This window comes from Quercus lobata, chromosome 3, assembly GCF_001633185.2.
Source record: "Quercus lobata isolate SW786 chromosome 3, ValleyOak3.0 Primary Assembly, whole genome shotgun sequence".
NCBI classification, from domain to species: domain Eukaryota; kingdom Viridiplantae; phylum Streptophyta; class Magnoliopsida; order Fagales; family Fagaceae; genus Quercus; species Quercus lobata.
In genome coordinates, this window is record NC_044906.1 from 39,831,991 (window position 1) to 39,855,222 (window position 23,232).

Here is a 23,232-nt window from a genome sequence, read left to right on the forward strand (position 1 = left end):
CACTTGTAAGCTTATTTGGAAGTCTTCAAATCGAAAGCAAGGAACTATGTAATTAGAGAAAGCAAGAAAATACAACAATCAAATAAATAAAACTCTTTCTTCATATATATGCATTTTTTTAGCTGCCACAGCATGTGAACTTTTTTCTAGATTATACATGGAAAACTAATAAAGGAAACACAGATTGGAGTTGAACCCTTCTTATTTGGAGCTGTCTTCTAGAAGCCCTTTCTCACAACAAACTGGTATCGATCAGAGCTTCCGTTTCAACAATAGAAGATGCCAGAACACAAAATAGAAACATCTTTGTAGGAGGTAAACAAGTTAGACATGCACCAACATAATGAAAAAAGAAAAAAAGAGCAATTTCATGACTCAATTACCATGTGCAGCAACACATATAGATAGATATCTTGAAGAAAGAAAGATGTATAATGAGTTTATGAGAGTTTGTCCTCAATGGCCAATTCCTCAATCATATTGCCTTGGTTGAAGTGATTGAAGGCTTGGATTTCAGCACATTTGTTAGGCAGTATAATGGGGCCGAGACCTTTCTCAAGTGAGTGTGTAGGCATTGCATACTTACGTGCAATGACAACTGAGTTAATAACCTCATCGGTGGGATGAAACACTGAGAGAAACTCGAATCCACGAAGATCGCGAGGATCAAGCACTGGATAGAGAAAAGCGCGAGCCCCATGTGCGCTTCTCAGCATCAAAAGAGCTCCTGGAGCCATGTACTTGGCCAAATGATCAACGACTTTAACCTTGTCCTCTTTGTCCATGCCAACTAGAGCTGCCAAGAAAACAACTTCATAATCTTTTAAGTCATTAGTTACATTCATTATATCATTGGTATGGAAGAAAAATCTTTTGGATAAGTCAGAATCAGATGAAAATAAGCCAATAGCCTGTGAATTGGCCAAAGGGTCAATATCATAGTTGTGAAAGGTGGTATTGGTAAGGTGTTTGGAGGCCAAGACAATTGAGGTAAGAGGAAGGGGACCTGAGCCCACAAAGGCAATTTTGCTAGGGACATGGGTGTAGTGTTGGCTAAGGATATTGAATTCAAGGAGGCTAAGCTTGAGGTAATTAGAATAGTAAGGAAAAATATTAAGATGGTCAAGTGGGTTTTCATATGAGCCTAAAATGGTAGAGTAATGACTCTCCAAATGTCCCTCAGCCTCACCACAAAGCCTAATGAGCTTTGACCTCATTTCTTGCACCTTTTTGCACAGCTTGGTTACATCAATTGGATTTGGTGGCATGCATGTGAGCACAAGTTTTGTGAAGATCATGTTGACATCTTTGGAAGGTTTGAGGTTCTCAAGGCTTGAGATTTGCTCATACAACTCCCAGACTTTTTGTACCAAAGGCTCATCCTGGCAACCCATGTCGACACTATGAGGTAATTGGCAGACTCTTCAAGGAAGGGTATTTTGAATTGGATGATAGAAAATTCAAGAGCTAGTTACAACTTCCAATCCTCCGAAGGGGTCATTATTTATGGGCACTTGTTGGGCCCCACATGGCACAGAAGGTTGCCTTGTTCTTACATATCTCTATTAGAATATTTTGATTATTTTCTTTCTTTCCTTTTTTTTTTTTCTTTTTTTTCTTTTTTTGCCTTTTTCTAAATAAAATTTTATGGAGTAGTTATGTGCATGTATAAAGATAGAAACTCATTTCCTTCATTTGACATGCCAAGTTAACCTACTAGTTGATGTACTGCGTGATGTGCGAGTATTTTAAAATATTTTGTAAGAAATAATATCATATCTCATGGATGGTACTTATTATGTGCTATAATATTTTGGGAATCAACTTCAATTATATTTACATGTTATTAGAAAAAAAATGATAGTAAAACTATGAACCAATTGCTTAAGTAAATTGACAAATATTTAATTATTTTCACTAATTTAAGCTTAATTATAATTGTAGGTACTTAAGAATTCTTGGCTTTGGCTTTGGCTTTTTGGCTTGATTGCCTTGCCTTGAATTCTTTTTGTCCCACATTGGAAATATGACTTCCCTCCTTCTACCTTATAAGGCATGAACCAATGAGAAAGAGTACCACTAGTTTGGTTAACAAAAAGAATTCAAGGCAAGGCACCAAACTAGTGGTACTCTTTCTCATTGGTTCATGCCTTATAAGGTAGAAGGAGGGAAGTCATCTTTCCAATGTGGGACAAAAAGAATTCAAGGCAAGGCAAGGCAAGGCAATCAAGCCAAAAAGCCAAAGCCAAAGCCAAAAATTCTTAAGTACCTACAATAATTATATTTTCATTCTCAAAAAAAATTATAATTATATTTTTATTCTCAATTATAATTAAGTATTCCAAAATTTTTTTTTGCTATATAAATTTTATAAAAATAACCATATAAATTATTTTTATATAAGCAATTAATGCCCAATTATGAATAATTAATACATGAAAAAAATATATTTACTTCAATTAATTCATGAAAATTAATTAATACATTGACATAAATGCAAAATATTTGATGAGGTGGAAGGTTAAATGAATAGAAGTTTCACAAAAGAGAATTCAAACATTTATTTATGAAATAGTTGAAGTCCACCAATCACATTCATTATCACATCAGTTTATAAATTTAATACAGTAAAACTTGTAATATTTGTAATACTTTAACATTTTTCATAGAATTTTCATTCCTTCTCAAGGGATTGGCACATGAAAAAACCTTAGAAATAATAAATATATGAAAATAAATCAATTTACTCTATTTATACTCTGTTTAATTCTTCTAAAAAAAATGTTTTTGTTTAATGACATTGTACAAAATGTTCATTTGATAACCTAGTGCTAATGGTTTTCTTTATGGTGCCCATGTTTGTAATATTTAAAATATGAATATATTACATTAGAAAATTAAAAAATATTTCAATTTATTTAAACATAAAATTATTTTATACTTTTATTGCATATGTTATTAAATTTGCTTTTGACTTTTGATGGTTTTTGTTTCAATTGTTATCAAAGGTGAAATTATAGAATATTTTAAGTGTGTAATAAATACGTACTCACTCTCACATAATTGTGAGTTTCAATAATTAAATTTATTATAAAACCCACTATTCATGTGTAAGTGGTAAGTACACATTTTATTGTACTATTAGAGTATTTTATAATTTTCCTTATTGAAGCAACTAAACATAAGGTTAAATGTCATATTATTCCAACTAAATTGTTTCTTATTCAAATTCTATAAAAACAAGGAAAATTATAAAGCCACAAAATATTTTATAAACTTTTTTACAAACTGTCGATGTGGTGAATAGTTATTGGTAAATAAAAAAGTAATGTTAGTAATGAACCCAGATAAAAACCAGTATGAATTTGATACATCAATAGTATGTAAAAAAGTTATAAAATAGTTTGTAATTATAATATTATTCTAAAAACAAACAAGTAAATTCTTTTATATGAGTAATTAATGCATCATTTACGGATAATTAATACAAAGAAATAAATTCATTTTCCAATAAATACATGAAATATTATACTCTCTTCTCTACAGAAAGGATGCCTCTTGGAAGTTGGATCAACATACCTTAGACCACTGTGACTTACATTCTTGCTTTTAATCTGCAAGCGGGTGTCCCCGCACGATACGCAATGGCATTTTGAAATGTTTTTACAAAATTATCTTATGACCTATGTATATTACTTATTATGTGTTATGATGATATAGTAAGGAATCAACTTTCTTTATATTACATTTTATAGTCATGTTAATGGGTACTTTTAAGGCAATTATTAGAAAAAGTAATATTACAATCATAAACTATTTTACGATATTTTTACAAACCATTGATGTGCCCAACTTCTTATTGGTTTTCATCTAGATTCACTATTAACATAACCACTCATCACATTAGCAATTTGTAAATATTTTTGTAAAAAAATTTATATCTCTAGTATTACTCTATTAGTAAACCATTTTAGAGAAATTTTGACACCACTTTCATAGAAAATATGAAAATCTGTCAAAAAATTTAACTGGTTTTTTTTTTTTTTCCATAAAAAGTTTCTAAAAAATATTTCATAAACCAATAACATCAGTTAACTTTTCCCTAAATTTTATTATATTTTCTTTTAAAGATTTATATTTTATTAGAAAGTGAGGAAATGCAAATTGTCAAATTCAATATAATTAAGAATAAAAATTTGTTACTTAATTTTTTTATTTCTTAGTGAAGGAAAAATGGTTCTAAGACCCCGTACAGTTGCTAATGAGCTAAGTGTGATTGCAGGTGGAATATAAGGAACCAAATACATAGTTAGTGAGTTAACTCGAACCGATGCCTTGGGGCATGTTGGCCCAAGCCTTTAGCATGCACTATGTCAAATTGGTAATCTGTTACTTAATTGAGTGAATTGAAAACTATTTAATTCTTGATTCAAAAAAAAAAAAAAAAAAACTATTTAATTCTTTTTTTTATATAAGATATTTTTATTAACTTAAGTGCCCAATTATTTTTTATATTCTATTTAATTCTTGATTAAAAAAATATATATTTAATTCTTTTTATTCTTTTTTTTATATAAGATATTTTTATTAACTTAAGTGCCCAATTATTTTTTATATTCTTGAATGCATGTTATTAAATTTTCTTTCATCTGGGACTTTGTTTCAATTATTGTTAAAGCAGCTACATTTGAGCAAGACTGTAGGCCGCGTTTTAAACGTGGCTACATCTTTCACCTTAGGCCACGTTTTAAACGGGGCTATAGGTCCTGTCTTGGGCCACATTTAAAAAAAGTGCGGTCATAGGCCTATCAATCCTATAGTCACAGGTTTTAGGCCACATTAAAAAACGTAGCCTAAAAAAACGCGGCTATAGGCTTTGGCCATGTTTTTCGGACCTATAGCCGTGTTTTAAAAACGTGGCCATAGAACCTTTTTTTTTGTAGTGATAGACCAATAATAAAGCTACAACCTTTTTTTTTTTTTTTGGAGAATCAATAAAGCTACAACTGATTCACCAAAAATAAATAAATAGAGCTACGACTGAGTGCATTTGACATGCAAAGTTAGTAAATATGTACGTACCACCGCACACCCTTGGTGCGGTGGTCACTCCACAAGTATAAGTGCTTGTGGGGTGTAGGGTGTGGGAGTTCAAGGCCGAGGTTCAAATCTCCAGAAATGAGTTTCACACACATTTACACTTAGATTAGGCTAGAGTAAAAATTATATCTTGTATAAAATAAAAAAATTTAAAAAGAAAGTAAATATGTACGTTAGTTATACATAGACCAATAATAAAGATGTAAATGTCTCTGTCTGAGTCATATAAAACCTCCACCTACTCTATCCAGAAAACCCAAAAAAATTATAAAAAAAAACTTTCATCTACATTCTTATCTTGCCCAAGTTTCAAATCCGGCAATTATAATATTAATTTCAACAAAAGTCGAATGTGATATGCTAAAAGTAAGTTTATTAGGTTCCTCAAAAAAAAAAAAAAAAAAAAAAAGTAAGTTTACTGTGCATGTAGCAAGTGATTGACATACAATACCTAAAGCAAAATTAAAATAAATTATGCAATTATTTAAATACCTCTTTCCTTTCAACGTGAACTATCATGCCAAAAGCTTTGTAAATGAATTGGCACCTTTCAATACACAAAGTACATGGGAGTTTAAAGAAAAAAATAGTTTAAATTACAAAGATTAACAACATATTGTAATTTCTAAAAAAAAAAAAAAAAAAGTACTTGAACCGTCCTCTATGATATGAGACTGTTACATTAACATTTATAACATAATCTTTTTTCTTTTCGTTTTTTTCTTTCTAGAAGAGAACTGAAAATTTCATTAAGAAAAATAAGCCAAAGCGGCTAGTACAACAGTCAAAAGATGTGTTTCTCAAAAAAAAAAAAAAGTCAAAAGGTGCTAGAACATTTTCTATCCATACAAAAGAACCTATAATGTGTAAAGTATGTTTAACAAATTAAATTGTGAGTTATAGAGTTCTAGAGTTACTTTCATGACAAATATGAAAAACCTTATAAACCTAGAAGCCTATATAATCGTTTTAGCGTCTTGTATCAGACAAGATAGGATAAATAGAAATTTTCATATATTAGATAAAGTAATCAACTCATTCATCTGTTTGTCATCCCAAAAAAAAAAAAAATACAAGATATTTAAATTTTAATAAATTTTGCTCGTGCAATAGCAGCAACAGACCCAGCATGGTTTCATGCCATAAAAAACTTTGGAAGTATATACGTGTCTATACGACTCTAGGGTTTTGATCCCAACCACGGCATTTATCAAGCTCATTTTTTTATATAATAATTAAGAAAATACTAACGAACACTCTTAGGGTAATGGTTAACAATTCAATAAAAGAAAATTTTTATAGAAAAATGAAAAAAAAAATAATGTTTTAACAGTTTTTTTTCATTTCCCATAAAAGTGGTGTCAAAACTTTTCTAAAATAGATTATTAACCATTGCTCTAAAGGCACTCGTTAGCATGATCCAATAATTAATAGTACCTTAATGTAGTTATACTTTTTAATAATTTAATTATTTTATCATTTTACTTTTTTTTAATGCAAACTATATATATAATAGAAGCTTATATTTATAATTTTTTTATATACTAATAACACGTTGAAAACTATTCCTCTCCAAAAAAAGATAATAAAAAGGTTGAAAACTAAATTTACATCCTCGAAAAGATGAAAAATATTGTTAAGCTATAAGTTTTTTCAATATAAGTACTAACTTAAACCTATTTAATATGGTTAGTAGTTTCAATATATATTATAATTTTGTTTTTTTATATATAAAATATATTATAATTTTGTTGTTTTACTTTTTACCCATATATTTCACAATTAAAATTTTATTTTTTTCAGATCTAATTGTTTATAAAATATCATGTCATTTAAAATTTTAAATAATATTATGCTAGCTACATTATTGTCATTAGATCTTTAGATTGTAAAATTTAGTTTAAAATATGAATTAAATTCTTAGAGGTCTAGCCGAGCTTAGTAATGTGACTTGCATGCCTCCTTGTCTTTGGGTTAATGGATGAATCCAAAAAAAAAAAAAAAATTTAAAAATGTCTCAGAGATACATATCCATTCAAAAATCAAAATTAATAGAACATAAAAAAAATACGACAGATAATTTATATTGCTCCCTCCTCCTACTGTAGTAAAAGAATTAAAAATTCAAAATAAAAATAAAAGTCAAAAAATAAAAAATAAAGAAGAAATATTTGGGGGGAAGATTTGAGCCTTACATAAAAGCTTGTTAAGAAAAGATTCCCGCACTCCTCATTCTTTTCACACGCTTTTATAATTTTCATCTCTGATGTTTTACAAACCCACCAATAGATTTATGCTGCAAGTTACATCATTGCTTGTAACATTCAAGAATCATACAATAATTAAGTCTCCTTTGACAAGGAAATCAACCATTTATTGATTTTCTATCTTGAGCATTTTTAATCATCGGTATCACTCAGTTCACACTAGCTGGCCAAATAAAAACATAAACCCAGCTTGTCTTATCCTATTATCCAAGACATGAAGTTGGGTCCATTGCCACCCCAAGTAATAATAATTTCAACTAGACGGATTTGTTATTGGATTATTCTTTTGGATAATATATATATATATATATATATATATATTGGTGAAGGTTAGCAAAAGGATGAAAAATACTAATTTCCTTGATTTCAGTAAATTGTCTTTTTTTTTTTTTTTCTTTTCTCTTTTTTCCTTTTTGGAAGAAGAAATCTATTATATTTAATAATTATTCATATGTTGAAATACAATGACTGAAATATATATAAACTAACCTTAATTAGTATTTTTAAAAGAGTTTCAACTTATGACGTCCGCTTTTAATGATAGTTTTTTATTACTAGACCAACACATCAATTGGTTTTTGGTGTAGACAGAGATTAAACCCTAAATCTCTTATTCAACCATTAGAAACTTTACCAGTTGAGCTAACTAGCTAGAACCCACACCTTGATTAGTTTGTTGATTAAAACTTAATTATTGCTGTTGTCTATATATTCATTGAACATTTGATATCTTTAATTTGTGTCCTTATAAGAAAAATCCTAACTAAATATTATTGGAGAGATAACACCTTAGAGAGGGGTCAATTGAGAGCTTAATATGGAATAATGGTTCAAATGTTATATTACGGCCTCAAATGACCTCTCCCTGATGTTTTATTTCCTCAATATATAGTATTAAAGCTAATGGTGGTGAGTAGTATTTCCTCACCTCCCCCTTACGCAAGTATCTAGCCAAATATCTTAGTCAATTTATATTAGTCCATTAATCATCACAATTAAAAAGAATAAAATAGTCCCTCTCCTTTTCAATGTGGGATTCAACAATTTTACTAACTCCTCATCTTCCATATTCACTCCTACATCTTTACATTTATGTTGTAATATTTATTCGTTTTAATTATTTAATATTAAAATGCTCCAACAATTTCTCAAATGTGTGTGAATTCTAGTTAACTTAACTGGTAAAGTCTCTGATGATTGAATAAGAAATCTGAGGTTCAATCTCTACTTACACCAAAAATTGATTGGTATCTTAGTTTAATGATAAAGAGTTATCTCAGGGAGCAAACGTCATAGGTTGAAACTCTCTCAAAAATTTCTCAAATGTGTGTGTGTATATATATATATATATATATCTGTATTAAAATTATGCTCACATGGATATATCCAACTGATGTCAAAACTTCTACTTCTAAGAAGAGAAATATATAGCTATATAGCTTGAGTTTGAGCTCTAGCACTTTGGAAAAATTCCCTGACCAGCGATATAGGTCTGCTCATCCATTACGACAGTAATTAGTTCCTTGGTTGAAAGTTTTAGGGATACAACGAGTCTAAGACCAAATATATATATATATATATATATACATGATGACCGTCAAGAGCACTTGATCAAAGTCAAACTAACACATAAATCTAACCAGCTTACGTACCCTACGTACTGCTCACTTAATGTCTTTTTTTTTTTTTTGGATGAATTGCTCACTTAATGTCATGCCATCCCTTGATTCCTTTCATACTATCTTTTATTATTCTTGATATGTTCATTTAATATTAGTAGCCATGAATTCTTGTAGGTTTAAAGCCACAAAATGCTCACTTTTTTTTTTTATTGAATAATTAAAGGCTCACCTTTTTCCAAATAGAATATTTAAATAAGAACTTTAGATATTATTCTAAAACCAATGATTCAGTCTTGAAACAAAAATATATAAAATGATGATCAATCTGTGATAATTTAAACATATGAATACATTGTGGACCATATTAATGTAAGAGGTCGATCATATAAATCAGTGCCACTGAGAAGTTGTCTTTTCGAAAGCCGGATGGTCCATGACTTCCATAGTGTTGACACTGCAATATCTTAAGGATTCTTTTTTAATTCAAACTTCAACTTCCTAAGATTTTTAGAGAGTAGTATGTATCATATTAGTTTTATTCCTTTTTGAGCCTTTTCCTTCAACTTCAACGGTTCAAATGAGAAATCATCATTCTCTTTCGATAGTGCGAATAACAATTAATTGCATACTTTCTACCTTTGGAGATTATTCTAAACCTTTGAATAGATTAAGTTAATGAACCTTTGATCATTATTATCAACTAGAAATAAAATGCAACTATAAGAGAGAGAGAACGACATAAAATGGAAAATTGAGAAGGGGGGTTGAGGTGCGTTTGGATTAAGCTTTTACTGAAAGTTTATCAGTAGAAAATTGATAAAAATATAGTTGTACTTAAAGAAAAAAAAAATTAACTACACATCAAACATGTACTAGACCAAAGATATTAGATGGGTGCAAAAGAAAAATACACGTGTCCATTAAATATAAATGAAATCACCAAAATCATCTTGTTAGAAAGTATTACATTTGTCTCTAGTGGTTAAAGTAGTATGGATTAAAGGAGACCATTGAAGACTACCTTTGAATTTTGATACCATGTTAGAAAAGATAAAATATGATACTATGTTAAAAAGGCGAGATATAACTATGACAACATAATAAAAGTATATGAGACAATATGAAGAAGAAAATAAAAGAAGGTAGCTAGGGTGGTTTAGCCTTAAAGGGTTACTTTTACATTAGAAAGCATTTGATAGCTAAACTTTTATTATTTAGGTCTTTTATTACAATGAACCCATTGAAATGTATTTATAATAGTGAAATCCGAAACTAATATAGGAATACTATACTTGCACTACAAGTATGATTAAGATTATTATTTTACTTACATTTCAAGTAAGATTAAGATTACTATGCTTACATGCTTATTTTGCCTGCATTCCAAATAAAATTAAATACGATGAATCTAGACAATAGACTTGATATTTTTAACAAATTCATCAAAATTTATAACCTAATTACCATAATTCAAATAGACGAGGGAAATAAATGAAAACCATAGATGTTACATTTTAGTAAGTCATGATAATATATTTTTATGGTAGTTAAAGAGAAGCATGATACATCCAATTTGAATAAATTAAAAAGCTACCTTTTTGGCCAATTTGGCCACTCCACTACCAACAAAGAAGACAAATGCGACAAATGCGACTACTCGACGTTGAAGTTGGGTTAGCTTTTGGATTGATGCCGAATTTCAAAAGTGTGGGGTTTAGAAACAAAGGAAAATGACATATATAGTTGAAATTGCGTAAAGCAAATCATTATTTGTTCACCATGATTCCCACCATAAGTTTACATTATAGGCCATTGTAAAAGACGCTTTTTCACTTTCCTAAAGAAATGTTCTTCCTCTTCACTTGTTAAATTTTTTATCGGGAATAAGTGACATGCGATTGAATTTCTCCTACATAAAAATGAAATTTATTAATGTCTTAATTTAATAATAAAAAATAATTATCATGCAACGGACATTATAAATTTATATCCTGTCGTTTTTATATATAAAAAAATAATAAAAAATAAATAAATAAAAATAAAAGTCATAGAGATCTATTGTATCACCTAACTTTTTTAGGTTCATGGTCAAACTTAAGTTACTTTCAACTTGTCTAGCACTCTTCATTTTATCTATTTTTTCAACCTATCATAATGTCTTTCACCAATGCAATTTCAATTCTAAAGTTTGAAGCTCATGCCATGGTACCAAAGAAAATGTAGCAAATGAAAGGCTTTCTTCCTTTACAAGAAATAGATGGAGCGTTGGGACAGACCTCAAAATCAAAATTGGGACCATATTGATTTAACCATATTCGTTGGCTATCAATTAAAGTCAAATTCATTGTGCCATTTGGAAAATGAGAGTGTGGCAACCACACGATACCATGTGCCACACACTTACCCCTGAGAGTGATGGGCGTTCTGTACACGAGTCTTTGACAACACCTCCAGGAGTCATCAACCTTGGGACCCGAGAGGTGGGCCCCTTGCTCCTCCTTTATCTTCTATTTTGTGTGTGCGATCAATTTGCGGTCCCATTCTAACAAAAACAAAATGTCCATTGACACCCCCTTTTTTTTCCTCAATAATGCAATTTGGAAAACTATTTGATCATGAAATGTTTCTGTTTTTGATCAAGAGATGTTTCAAACTTATATACAAAAGAATATTTTATTTAAGGTCAGTTTCCCATCAACCCATCAACTTGAAATTATTTGACATGAAACTTCTTGAAAAGTTGGATTTCAAAAATGTAGTTTTCAACCCAAATTCGAATCAATTGTATCTAGCCATCTAATTCACTGGGGCGGGTGAAGAACTGTTATTAAACAAAAATAAAACTAAAAAATAAAACAAATTATTAAAAAAGTATACTTATTGGAATATAGATATCACTAATTATTTTAAGAATATGTATGATTTTAAAAATGAGCGGATCGATCCACCTCATATTAAAGGATCATTATAATTTGGAAATTCTTTTGATTTTTTAGATATGATATCCCTCCCATTCTTGTTAGAGATTCAAAACCACGATATATGAATTAAACCCTATAGGTATTAGTGCTCACAAGTTATTACCCATGACATAAAGGAAAAAGTTAATAAATACCTTAAGAGTAATGACCTAGAAAATATTTTTAGAAATATTTTATAGGTAAAGAAAAAAAAAAGCTAATCTTTTTTACTATTTTTTTAATATTTTTCATGAAATTAGTATCTAAACTTTCTTAAAATAACTTTTTAGAAATTTTCTTAAAATAAGTCATTAACTCGTTAATAGAACCCTAACATAAAAAACCATTCCAATGGGCATCATTAGGCAGTATATATCTATAATTTTACTATTACATATTGGCCCAACACTTGGGCAATTGCATTACTGTCTGTTTTCTTAAAGTCTCTCTCTAGTTGATTCAACAAAGTCATTTGGGTATCTTTTTGAGAGAAATAGACATTGGTCACTTACACTTTGCAGTCTCAAAATCCCAGGCCAGAACCTACAGGCCCCCTATTAAGTCTTCAGGTAACATAATTTCCTGATGGACGAATAGAAAAACTCTATTTTCTTGTCATTTTTTGGAGTTGTAGACAAAATTAAAGGACTAGCATGCTAGTGTAATGTGTAATTCTTCTTTATTGACTAAAAATAGAACCCGTTGCCGGTATGTAACACACAAGCCATCTTAATTCATCTAATATGCTAGGATATGTGACATAGATATAATACGTGTTTAAAAATGATTATGTACCACTCACGTGTCCAGTTCAATACACCATATATCACTCTAGTGTTCCATTAGTACACAAAACTTTGCTCTTTAATGTAAGTTAAATATAAAAAAAACTTTCATTACCAGTCTTCAGTCTTTACTTGAACACTGTCAATCAAAAAAAAATTATGAATTTGAAACCGAATTTCACATTCAATGACAGCCTGAGCAGTGAGCATCTTCTAATTTGAAACTGATGTTTAACTCCTCAATTGTTGAAGCCCCTCAGCCCACCAATGATATTAGAAGCATCAGCTCGTTTCATGAAACAGCTCAGAAAGACTTTACCATCTGATAATGAAATTCTCTTGAGGAGCATTAGGACAACTCTATCTCTATATGATCCAAGACGAGCTCTTCAGCCATCATTGCTCAGACCAGTGAAGCTGTATGGTGTCTTTCTTCCTCCTTGAGTACAACCCTTAACAGAGGTGAGAGAAAGTTTTGGGAGGGAATACTTCCCCCCTAAAACCAACCCAATAGATCAAAGGACCAACAAATAAGCAATTTGACCTACAAAGACTAAACACCAAACTCACCTATGATAAACAAATAGATTTATACAATAAATTTTACTGTCTTAACCACCGGTGCTTTGATTAGGACTGAACTAAAATCAGGTTATGACTCAGCCTACTTGAGGGAGTGTATGGACTCCCTTACCATATAAGCCTCTCAAGCATTGGTTTTTCAATGAGTAGAACTACCATCTCCACAACCAGGTAGGGTTCGACACATCCCTCCCCACCATTTTTGTTACAAAAAATAAAATGATATATCCGATTAAGCTTGAAAACTAACTCTTTTTTTTTTTTTTAAATGTCACAACTCTCCATTGGCCATTGCTAATTTAAATGAAGTTCCCTCTGTTGCTCTGTATGATCTTAAGGAAGCATCTTCCACTATATGATTACTCGGCGTAGAACAACAAGCTCTAATGCCAAAACTGATGTAGCACAAATTCTCAGCACCTAGGCTGAGAATTTACCTATGAATCATCACCTAGACTTGCTTAAAATTCACCGTCAAAAAAAGGGAAAAAAATATTATGAATTCAGCATCTAGGCTCAGTTGCTTTAGATCAACTCAACATCAGATCATTGAAAATTTTCCAATTAAAATTTCATTCATCATACACTTCTCTTTGTAAGAGTACAACAGCATGCATATATGATATCTAAACTACTCATTTATATGTTTATCAAAAAAAACTACTCATTTATATATATATATATATATATATATATATATATAAGCCCAATTATTGAATTATGAAAAGAATTGATAGTAGAAAATTAAATATAGGTATAGCATAAAATAAAATACTAATAACCTAAGCAACTAATAAGACCTAAAATGAAATCCAATGGAACAATAATAAAAATACAACTGAATTCAAAATAAAAATAAATTGTCTTCATGCTCCTTCCATCAACTCCCACACATAATTTTATGGTGACATTTATCAAGTATGACTACATGCAGTTGTAGAACGTGACTATTCGTAGATTTATACACAAATTTTGAATAAGTTAGTATAACATAGCTCATAATGTATCTATAATCAATAGAATTTCAAGAAAAAGAAAATCATAAAAGTAATCTAATGCATTCACCTAAATTCAGAATCTTCATATGATTCAGAGCTCTCATAAGCAGGAGTAGTTTCATAAGCATTGGAATCTTCAGATGCCTCAGAACTCATATATGAAGGAGGAGCCTCGTAAGTAGTTGTATCCTCAGAAGATTCAAATTTTTCATAAGCCGGTGTTTCACGAAGAACACTTTCTGCAGTTTGAACAAGCTGAAGCCAGTAATGCACTCCATTAGCCACATCATATACCATAAGTCCAAACCTACCTCCAACCCAACTGCCCAGTTGACTTCCCACAAGATAGCCAAACCTCCCAAACCTTTGCTCTCCAAAAAAACCACCAGCATACGTGCCAAACAATGTTCCAGTGCCTCTGAGGAACCCTTCTGTCATGGTACCACCATAGTATATTGCTTCAAAAAAGTCCCATCCAGAGGAGATAATGGGGCCTATAATGCGCTTGGCTTTCCGGGTTGCCAACTTTGCGGCCTTTGCCCCTTCTTTCTGTGCTTGTTTGGCTGCATCTTTAGGAGCCATCCCCTGTGACAATGCGTCAACTAAGGCATTCTCAACTGCAATATTCCTTGCTTTTTCAACATGAGCAGCTCTAATGTTGTAGAAGTACAGCTTCACGCCCTCTTTCACACCACATGCTACAGTTCCAGAGCCCATGTCGAAACAGTTCAAGAAAGTAAACTTCCCACTTTGAGATGAAGCCTCTTCCCCAACCAGCTGCCGACATTTTTCAGCTATAAAAAGTAAAAGCAAGGTAAAGTTTGTATACTTCTATTAGAACGAAATGCATAACAAAACAACCAAGTGAAGATTCGTAAACATATACAATATAAAATCACAAAACCAATTTAAAGATACAATCAAACACCATTTCTACATATTCTATTCAAAATTATTAGTTAAACACCTTTTGGTTGACAGCTTGGCTCTCTTTCCAGAAACAAAAATTGCCAATAAGGATTCAAAAAACTTTAAATCTTCCTCACAATCCCCTACTTTGCCAAAAGATATGTCACCATAAAGTAAATGTAAGAACATACTAAGAATTTCTTCCATTATATATATATATATATATATATAAACTAAACGCCATCATGAAGTATTCCTAAAGGGATGATAATATGGGAAAGGTCATGGTTGTCCCAAAACAGTTAAATGGAAAATAAGTTATACAAGAAAATGTATAGGATTTTGGTAACAACTGGAGCTACTTCATTCAGAAAGATAAGGAAAACAAAACCAGTCGGATCCAAAAAAATATTAAAATTGCAATAGCTCATCTAGAGTAAAGTCCAACAAACCTATTGTCCAGAGATTATGAAATGGAAGTTGGATCAGAGGGGCTGGTATAAAATCAACTGTATGGTAGAACATGAAGGACAAGGATCATATAATTCTACAATCCAACTAATAGAGTTAAGGACAATCAATGTAATCATGTTTTTTTTTTTCCAGAAAATGACAATTTATAACCACTCACCACGTTATACCGAAACGATGAAAACATATATTGGTTCCACATAAAGTGCCACAATGTAGCTATCCAACAATGTTGGGAAAATGCCATGAGTGATTCTATCATTCTATGGAAAAATCTCACACACAATAAGCACATGTCCAAGAATGGGAGATTAGTAGTAAACTCCAAAAGATAAAAGAGACTTGTGATGCTTAAGACCTCATGGACAAATCAAAATTTCTATCCCACAAACTTGAGCTCTCTACAACTCTTTCTATTCGTAAACATAAACATCGCTCCAAGAATACCTACTCAATGCACTCCAATTGAGGCCAGAAAGCCAAACCAACATAACAAATAAAGATTCAGACTTTTTTCTTCATTCTTTACTTTCTTTAAATCATTTTCCTCAACATACATGCCTGTATAAAGTATGTAGCTTCTTCCATGCTCGCCAAAAAAGAGTAGTATCTTAAAAATTGAAATCAAGTAATAACCATCAACCATAGCTCAAATTATTGGCACGGTTTGTGATCCATCTTTCACCATTTCTCTCTAGTTTATACATATACACCTCCAACAATAATAAAGTTTAATATCCTTCAAAGCTCATAATCAAGCCTTTCATTCCAGTTGGTTATAAGCCTGTTAATGCATGAAATTTTGATTATAATCCAATCCAATCATAATCCTAGTGGTCAGGGTAGGAAGGTTTTGATCTATGTATTTAATTAGAGTTCAAATTTGTCCCGGAAATTGATATGACAAGTAATATATAGTCACATAAAATATGCATATATAAGCCAATCTGATATTCAAATCAAATAGGCTTTTGGAGATGAAGACATTGAGTGGAATTCAAATTGTAATTAACTTTCCACTTAATAAACCAGACTAGGGTCAGCCTCAATCCGGTTAAAATCCAATCCATTTGCAGGCCTAGGTGCCTAGCTGGTGATTCCTGCCTACATCACTTGCCAAGACCATTTCAGAACAGCGGGGCTAACTTTAAAACCATTAGCCATGAGTTTTGCAAACTCTTACACAATGTCATATTTGTTGCTATTATCTTCCTTGGCCACAGTGACTTTTGCTCAATGCCTAGGTGGAATAGAGTATAAACTTTCTAGTTACACACGTGGTCCAAAAAGCATTTCTACAAACTATGAAGGGATCCCTAAGAATAGAGTAGATGGGGAGGTCATAGGTTCAAAATCCATTGGGTACATACAAAACTTACCAACCAAAAACCCTCTGCCAAATGCCTAGTTATAGAGTTTCAATGTTCAAGCCCCAAAGTTATGAAAAACTGCTCCAACATGGACCACAAACAGCATTAATAAATAATAACTCTAGCAGCCTAGCTATAGTGGGAAAAGGTTTAATAAATAAATAAAAGTCTACGAGCCAAAATTACCTAAATTTATGAAATTTTAAAACTTACAAAACTTCTGAACCATAAGAGCCTTTATATATATATATATATATATATTTCTGATCACACACCTCTATAGAAGTAACTATGTAACACAATGACTTCCCAAGTTCCTTACTCTAGTTATTGCCCTTCACTTTCTCATATTTTCTCAGCAACCAAACAGGTGCACAACTCAAGACAACAATACAACAAAGAAATCAAAACCCAAAATTATGAACTTTAAGAACTTACCATTAATGAATCATAAGAGCATTATATATATGATCCCAAAACTTTTGTAGAAGTACCATTTTCTCAGCAACCAAACAGGCGCATAACAAAATACAACAAAGAAAACAAACAACTTTTGCAGAAGTACCCATGTAACACAACGATTTCTCAAGTTCCTTACTTTGGTCATTTTGCTTCACTTTCTCCCATTTTCTCAGCAACCATATAGGTGCATGACAAAATACAACAAAGGAAGCAAGCAACTTCTGCAGAAGCACCCATACATACATGCATATACACAGCTTTTGGAGAAGTACCCATGCATTCGCTTCAAGTGTAGTGAGTTTACTATCGTAAGCACATTGTACTTTTCTTATCAATAAAACTTTTATTACCTATTAAAAAAAGCTCCTTACTTTAGTTAACGCCCCTTAACTTTCTCCCATTTTCTCAGCAACCAAATAGGTGCAAAACAAAATACAACAAAGAAAGCAAGAAATTTTTTACAGAAGCACCTATACATACATACATACATACATACATGCATGCATGCACGCACATACACAATTTTGGAGAAGTACCCATGTAACACAATGTCATCCCAAGTTCCTTACTTTAGTTAATTCCCCTTAACTTTCTCCCATTTTCTCAGCAACCAAATAGGTTCATAACAAAATACAACAAAGAAAGCAATTTGCAGAAGTACCCATACATACATGCATACATACAAGTATATACACAACTTTTGGAGAAGTACCCATGTAACACAATGACATCCCAAGTTCCTTACTTTAGTTAACTCCCCTTAACTTTCTCCCATTTTCTCAGCAACCAAATAGATGCATAAAAAAATACAACAAAGAAAGCAAATAAATTTTGCTTTAGCACCCATACATACTTACATACATGCATATACACAAATTTTGGAGAAGTGCCCATGCAACACAATGACATCCCAAGTTCCTAACTTTAGTTAATTCCCCTTAACTTTCTCCCATTTTCTCAGCAACCAAATAGGCGCATAACAAAATACAACAAAGAAAGCAAGCAACTTTTGCATAAGTACCCATACATACAAGCATATACACAACTTTTGGAGAAGTACCCATGTAACAAAATGACATCCCAAGTTCATAACTTTAGTCAATTCCCCTTAATTTTCTCCCATTTTCTCAGCACCCAAACAGGTGCATAAGCATAACACAACACACACACACACACACACAGAGACATAAAATACCTGTGATGCTGAGAGCGATGATACCGACGATGGTTAGCAGAACCTGAACACGGTTACTCTGGAAATCGAAATCCATTACTTCCAGAAAAGCACTCAAAAGCAAAAATCCCCAACCCTAACCCTAATTTCACCAAATCAAAATTTTAGCTAATTTTGTATGTGAATGTGTATATAAATAGAAATCCTCACACAGAGAGAGACCCAAAGCTTGACCAAAGAGAGAAGTAAGAATCTCAACGCTCAAAAGCTTGACTCAAAAGAGAGAATTGGATTCACAAGAGCCCAGTGACGAAACGCTGCGTTTTGAATTGAGCTCAAACGTCGTCGTTTATTAACCAATTGGGATGTTATGTAACGGTTCAATTTTTTTTCCCACCCTAATATTCTAAAAAATGTTATATTATATTTTGATAATATTGTACTTAATTAGATTTTATCTTCTGTGAGTTCCTTTCTGGCTGATATAGAAGCTAAAAAAGAGCTTTGCTGTCTTTCTCCTCAAAAATAAAAATAACATAACGAATAACGTATTTTTTTTTCTTAAATAAAAGATCTAAGATTGAAACTATTTTTTTTTTTTTTTAAATTATGTTCTTTAAAAAAATTCAATTCTTTGTCCTTAAAATATAAAATTTTCTATATCCATTGTGGGTACCTGAGACCGAGGAGAAAGTTGGAAGGTTGTAGCATTGACCCGAGAACCAAGGAGGAAGTTGGAAGGTCGCAACATTGATGTGGAACTACTGCAAGGCATGGGTCCAAGGAAGGAAGTTGCCCAAAGAGGAGAAGAAACGAATCATGGTACTCTGTGGTATTCTAAGTGGAAGCTAGGATTTGAAGAGATTGGAAGTCAGTAGACAGTAGGGAAGCGTTTGGCCTGATGTAGTCTGTTGCATCCGCATTAAATGGTAGATAACAGTTTTATCAATTGCATTGATGAGAAAGTGACATGAACAGTGCAAGCCATAGCTAAGCAGGTTCCTTCGACCACCTGTTTCAAATGTGAAAGGTAACAAGTACCAAAAAAGGAAAGAGGTTAGGTAGGAATAAATGGTGAAGATATGATGAAGGTAAAAGTATATAAGGGAAGGAGAGAGCATTGGAAAATGGGGCATTGGAAAAGAGAGAAAGAAAACATAAAAAAAGGGCATTGAAAAAAGAAAATGAATATTACCATTTTTATACAAACCTAGCCTCCTCGGGAGCACCTGTATTGAGCCTTATACTCATTTGTTTCTAAATAAATACGAGATTCTTCCTCTTAGAGCATTCGTAGCAGCCGTTGTAAATATTATGCCATTTTACCACACTAAAAGTCTACTTTATTATTCTACCACATCATTTTACAATATCTCATTTATTAGATGTTCAATATTTTTACCACTTCATTTAAATATTATTTTTTTTAATTCTTTTTAATTCTTATTTTATCCTTTCTTTATTATTTGTTCAGCGATAACATTTTCCATTTTCTTTCAAATCTCAACGGTAACATTTCAAACAATACTCTTAATTCGCCAGCCCCTAGGCTTCAAACAATACTCTTAATTTTTTTTTTTTTTTTTAGAAGCCGGCCAGCCTGGGCTTCAAACAATACTCTTAACCAGAAGAGTATTTTTCTCATCTCCAATTCTAAAATTAACATTCCTCGAAACTTGGTTCCAATTCATCGAAACACACTCATGGGAATTAACATTTAAATTAAGGGGAAGCTGAGATGCTACATCAATAGGCCCAAACTCTTGTGCACATTTCACACAGGTGCCAAGCAAGTCAGCAATAAGATCTTCCCCTTGCTTCTCATACTTCAACGATGCCCCAAATACAAGCTTCTCATGAACAGTGCTAGCCTTCTGCCATGCTGCGCGGAGGCTTCTCCGCATCAATTTGACCTCTCCAAGGCCTCTAAACACCTGAAATTGTAATAAACAGAGGTTTGACCTCTCTTGCGGAGGACATGATTCGAGTTCTTCATGAATTTGAGCTAAAACTTATACATAATCAACAGGTTTAAAGAATGGGAGTATCTGTGGCTCAGGGACCTTGATAAAAGATTCTCTACGCCAATTTAAACCCCCCAAGAAACAACAAGACAACACCAAAACTACTTTAATTCACTGCATTGGAAAATAAATTAAGTTGCTATAACTGAATAATTTGAGTAGAAAAAACTTACATGGATGAAGAAGAAGAAGAAGGATGCAATGAAAGTTTGGAAAGTTTCCCTCTTTCCACTTGGAACCAAGACTGTGGATTGAGAGCATTGAGTTAAGTTTCTTTACAAGACTCAGAGGGAAAGAAAGTCCTCATCGGGCATAAGAGATGAAACAAGTCCCAGATCTCCACAATAGCAAGATGGGTTTCTCTCTCCAAAACAACTTAAACACAATGAAAGTATGGGGGAAAAACAGCTCCTTTTAATCACAAATCACTACCCTTAGCTGAGACAAATCCTAACCCCACCCCAGCAGACACCAAAGAAGAACCTAAAAGAGCCTACTCTCTGATGAGACGAAAGGGCTCGGTCAATTCACCGGGATATAGAACAGAGAGGAGAGACCCACAACCCGAAGGCCTACACCCACGCCGATCACAATCAGAAAATAAAACCAGACCCACAATCGAAAATCACAACCAAAACAGAGACAAATAAACCAGACCGACGCCGATAGAACAGAGAGGACAGAGCGAACCAAAAGGGGGAAAAAAAAAACAGAGAGGAGAGACCCACAACCCAAAGGCCTACGCCCATGTCGATCACAATCGGAAAATAAAACCAGACCCACAACCAATTTAAACTATCAAAAATCACAACCAAAACGGAGACAAATAAACCAGACCGACGCCGATAGAACAGAGAGGACAGAGCGAACCAAAAGGGGAAAAAAAAACCGATGAAGGATATAGATCAGTGATGGTAGAAACGAAATTGATGGTGGCTCATATTCATGAACGGGAAGCCAATAGAGCAACGGGGAAGAGGGAAGAAGAAAAAGAATGGGAGAGTGGAGATGTAGATGGAGGCAGTGAGCTGAAGGAGAAATGAAAGAGATGTGAGGGTTGAAAGAGAAATAAAAAATTAATAAACCAATATACCACAGCGTTCCGTACAGTTATATATTTGTGATTTTACTATAGCAAGTTGCAAAAAATTTAACATTTACATCACCTGATAAATGAGCTTAAACTGGGTTTGGTGTGGGATATGTGCCAAATATTTAGCATTTGACACATATCCCACATCTATTGTGGGTACTCTTACTAGTCCTTGGGCAAAGCCTATTATTGTTATTTTTTCCCACCTCTTATAAATTTTATTGATTTGAGCTAGGTTTGAAAGACACAACCCATTATTCTAAGTGGGCTTGGGCCACAAATTTTTGGGTCCTTATATCCATCATTTACAAATTTAAAATATTATACATTTTATTCTTTAGTCCACTCTTGTTAAGTTTAAGGCACAAAAATATAGTTTTAAGAACAAAAATATAACCGAAATAATATCATTTATTTTATCCAAAACTATAATTTAAGTTCTACTTTTCCATCTAGAAAATATGTATTATGTTACATTTTAGTGAGGAAAATAGGACGTATACTATATTTTAAGAATGAAAATAATATTTATTCCTTTAATTGTTATTATTTTTTACTTTAGAAAGTTCAAAATTTTCTAATTTAAGGTATTTAATAAATCTCACAAAATATAAAAAATAAGTATAAATAAAGAAGATGGATTTGTATCTCTTAAAGTTAGCCACTTATCTTATAAAAACAATATATAAATAAAAAGGGTTAGCCACCCAAGTCAACCAACATGGTTTAGGAAATAGTCCTCTTTAGTTAGATGCGTCAAGTTATCTTCAAATTTGTTAGTTTTTATGGAAGAGGTTCTACAAGATGTTGAGTTTGTATTACAAGCCGATTTGGCTAATTTTTTTATAATGAAAATTAAGTTTTTCCCTCCTCAAAAAATTTTTAAAAAATAAATAAAAAAGAGAAAAGGAAAATGGATAATTTTTTAACTTCATATAATTGTGAAAGAATGACCACATTAATGGTCTGTTTGAAAGTTTAGAGTGGAAGGAGAGTAGAGGGGAGGAGAGTAGTGGAGAGGAGAGTAGAGGGAAATGGTTATCATTCACCTTGTTTGGATATTTTTAAAATTAATAAGGAGAAAGAGAATAATTAGTTATTCCTCTTGTTTGGATATTTTAAAAATTAGAATGGAAATGAAAGGAAATGATTTAAATAGACAAATTTACTCTTATTTGAAAATTGACTTACAACATTAGTCTATGATTAATTTATTAGATTAAATAATTATTTAACCAACATTCTCATTCCATCAAATTACACTAATAAAAATATAAAATTACTATTAACTATTATAAAATAATTTTTATTACCTCAAAAAAAAATTATAATAAAAATAAATTTTCTTTATTTATGAAAAACTTTCAAGAAGCTCTGCAACTATCACTGTTGCTCTCTCTTCAACATTCTAACTC

The 23,232-nt window shown here is 31.9% G+C and overlaps 2 protein-coding genes across 2 annotated transcripts; both read right to left on the reverse strand.

The window, feature by feature from the left end:
- Nucleotides 1-81: 81 nt before the first annotated feature.
- Nucleotides 82-1,469, reverse strand: LOC115981763 (nicotianamine synthase-like). The gene has a single exon (XM_031104109.1). The coding sequence runs from the start codon at nucleotides 1,392-1,394 to the stop codon at nucleotides 441-443; it is 954 nt and encodes a 317-aa protein (XP_030959969.1). The 5' UTR covers nucleotides 1,395-1,469; the 3' UTR covers nucleotides 82-440.
- A 12,697-nt stretch (nucleotides 1,470-14,166) lies between these two features.
- LOC115982540 lies at nucleotides 14,167-19,014 on the reverse strand. Its single transcript, XM_031105165.1, has 2 exons — nucleotides 18,722-19,014; nucleotides 14,167-15,108 (listed from the first exon to the last, which is right to left on the reverse strand). The coding sequence occupies exons 1-2, from the start codon at nucleotides 18,795-18,797 to the stop codon at nucleotides 14,378-14,380; spliced, it is 807 nt and encodes a 268-aa protein (XP_030961025.1). The 5' UTR covers nucleotides 18,798-19,014; the 3' UTR covers nucleotides 14,167-14,377.
- Nucleotides 19,015-23,232: the final 4,218 nt, after the last annotated feature.

Bases quoted from the DNA above. Each gene is read 5' to 3' on its own strand.
- LOC115981763 (XM_031104109.1), bottom strand. From the start codon at position 1,394: ATGGGTTGCCAGGATGAGCCTTTGGTACAAAAAGTCTGGGAGTTGTAT.
- LOC115982540 (XM_031105165.1), bottom strand. From the start codon at position 18,797: ATGGATTTCGATTTCCAGAGTAACCGTGTTCAGGTTCTGCTAACCATC. The intron at 15,109-18,721 runs GTATTTTATGTC...TACTTTTTATAG, and splicing joins CATCGCTCTCAGCATCACAG to CTGAAAAATGTCGGCAGCTG.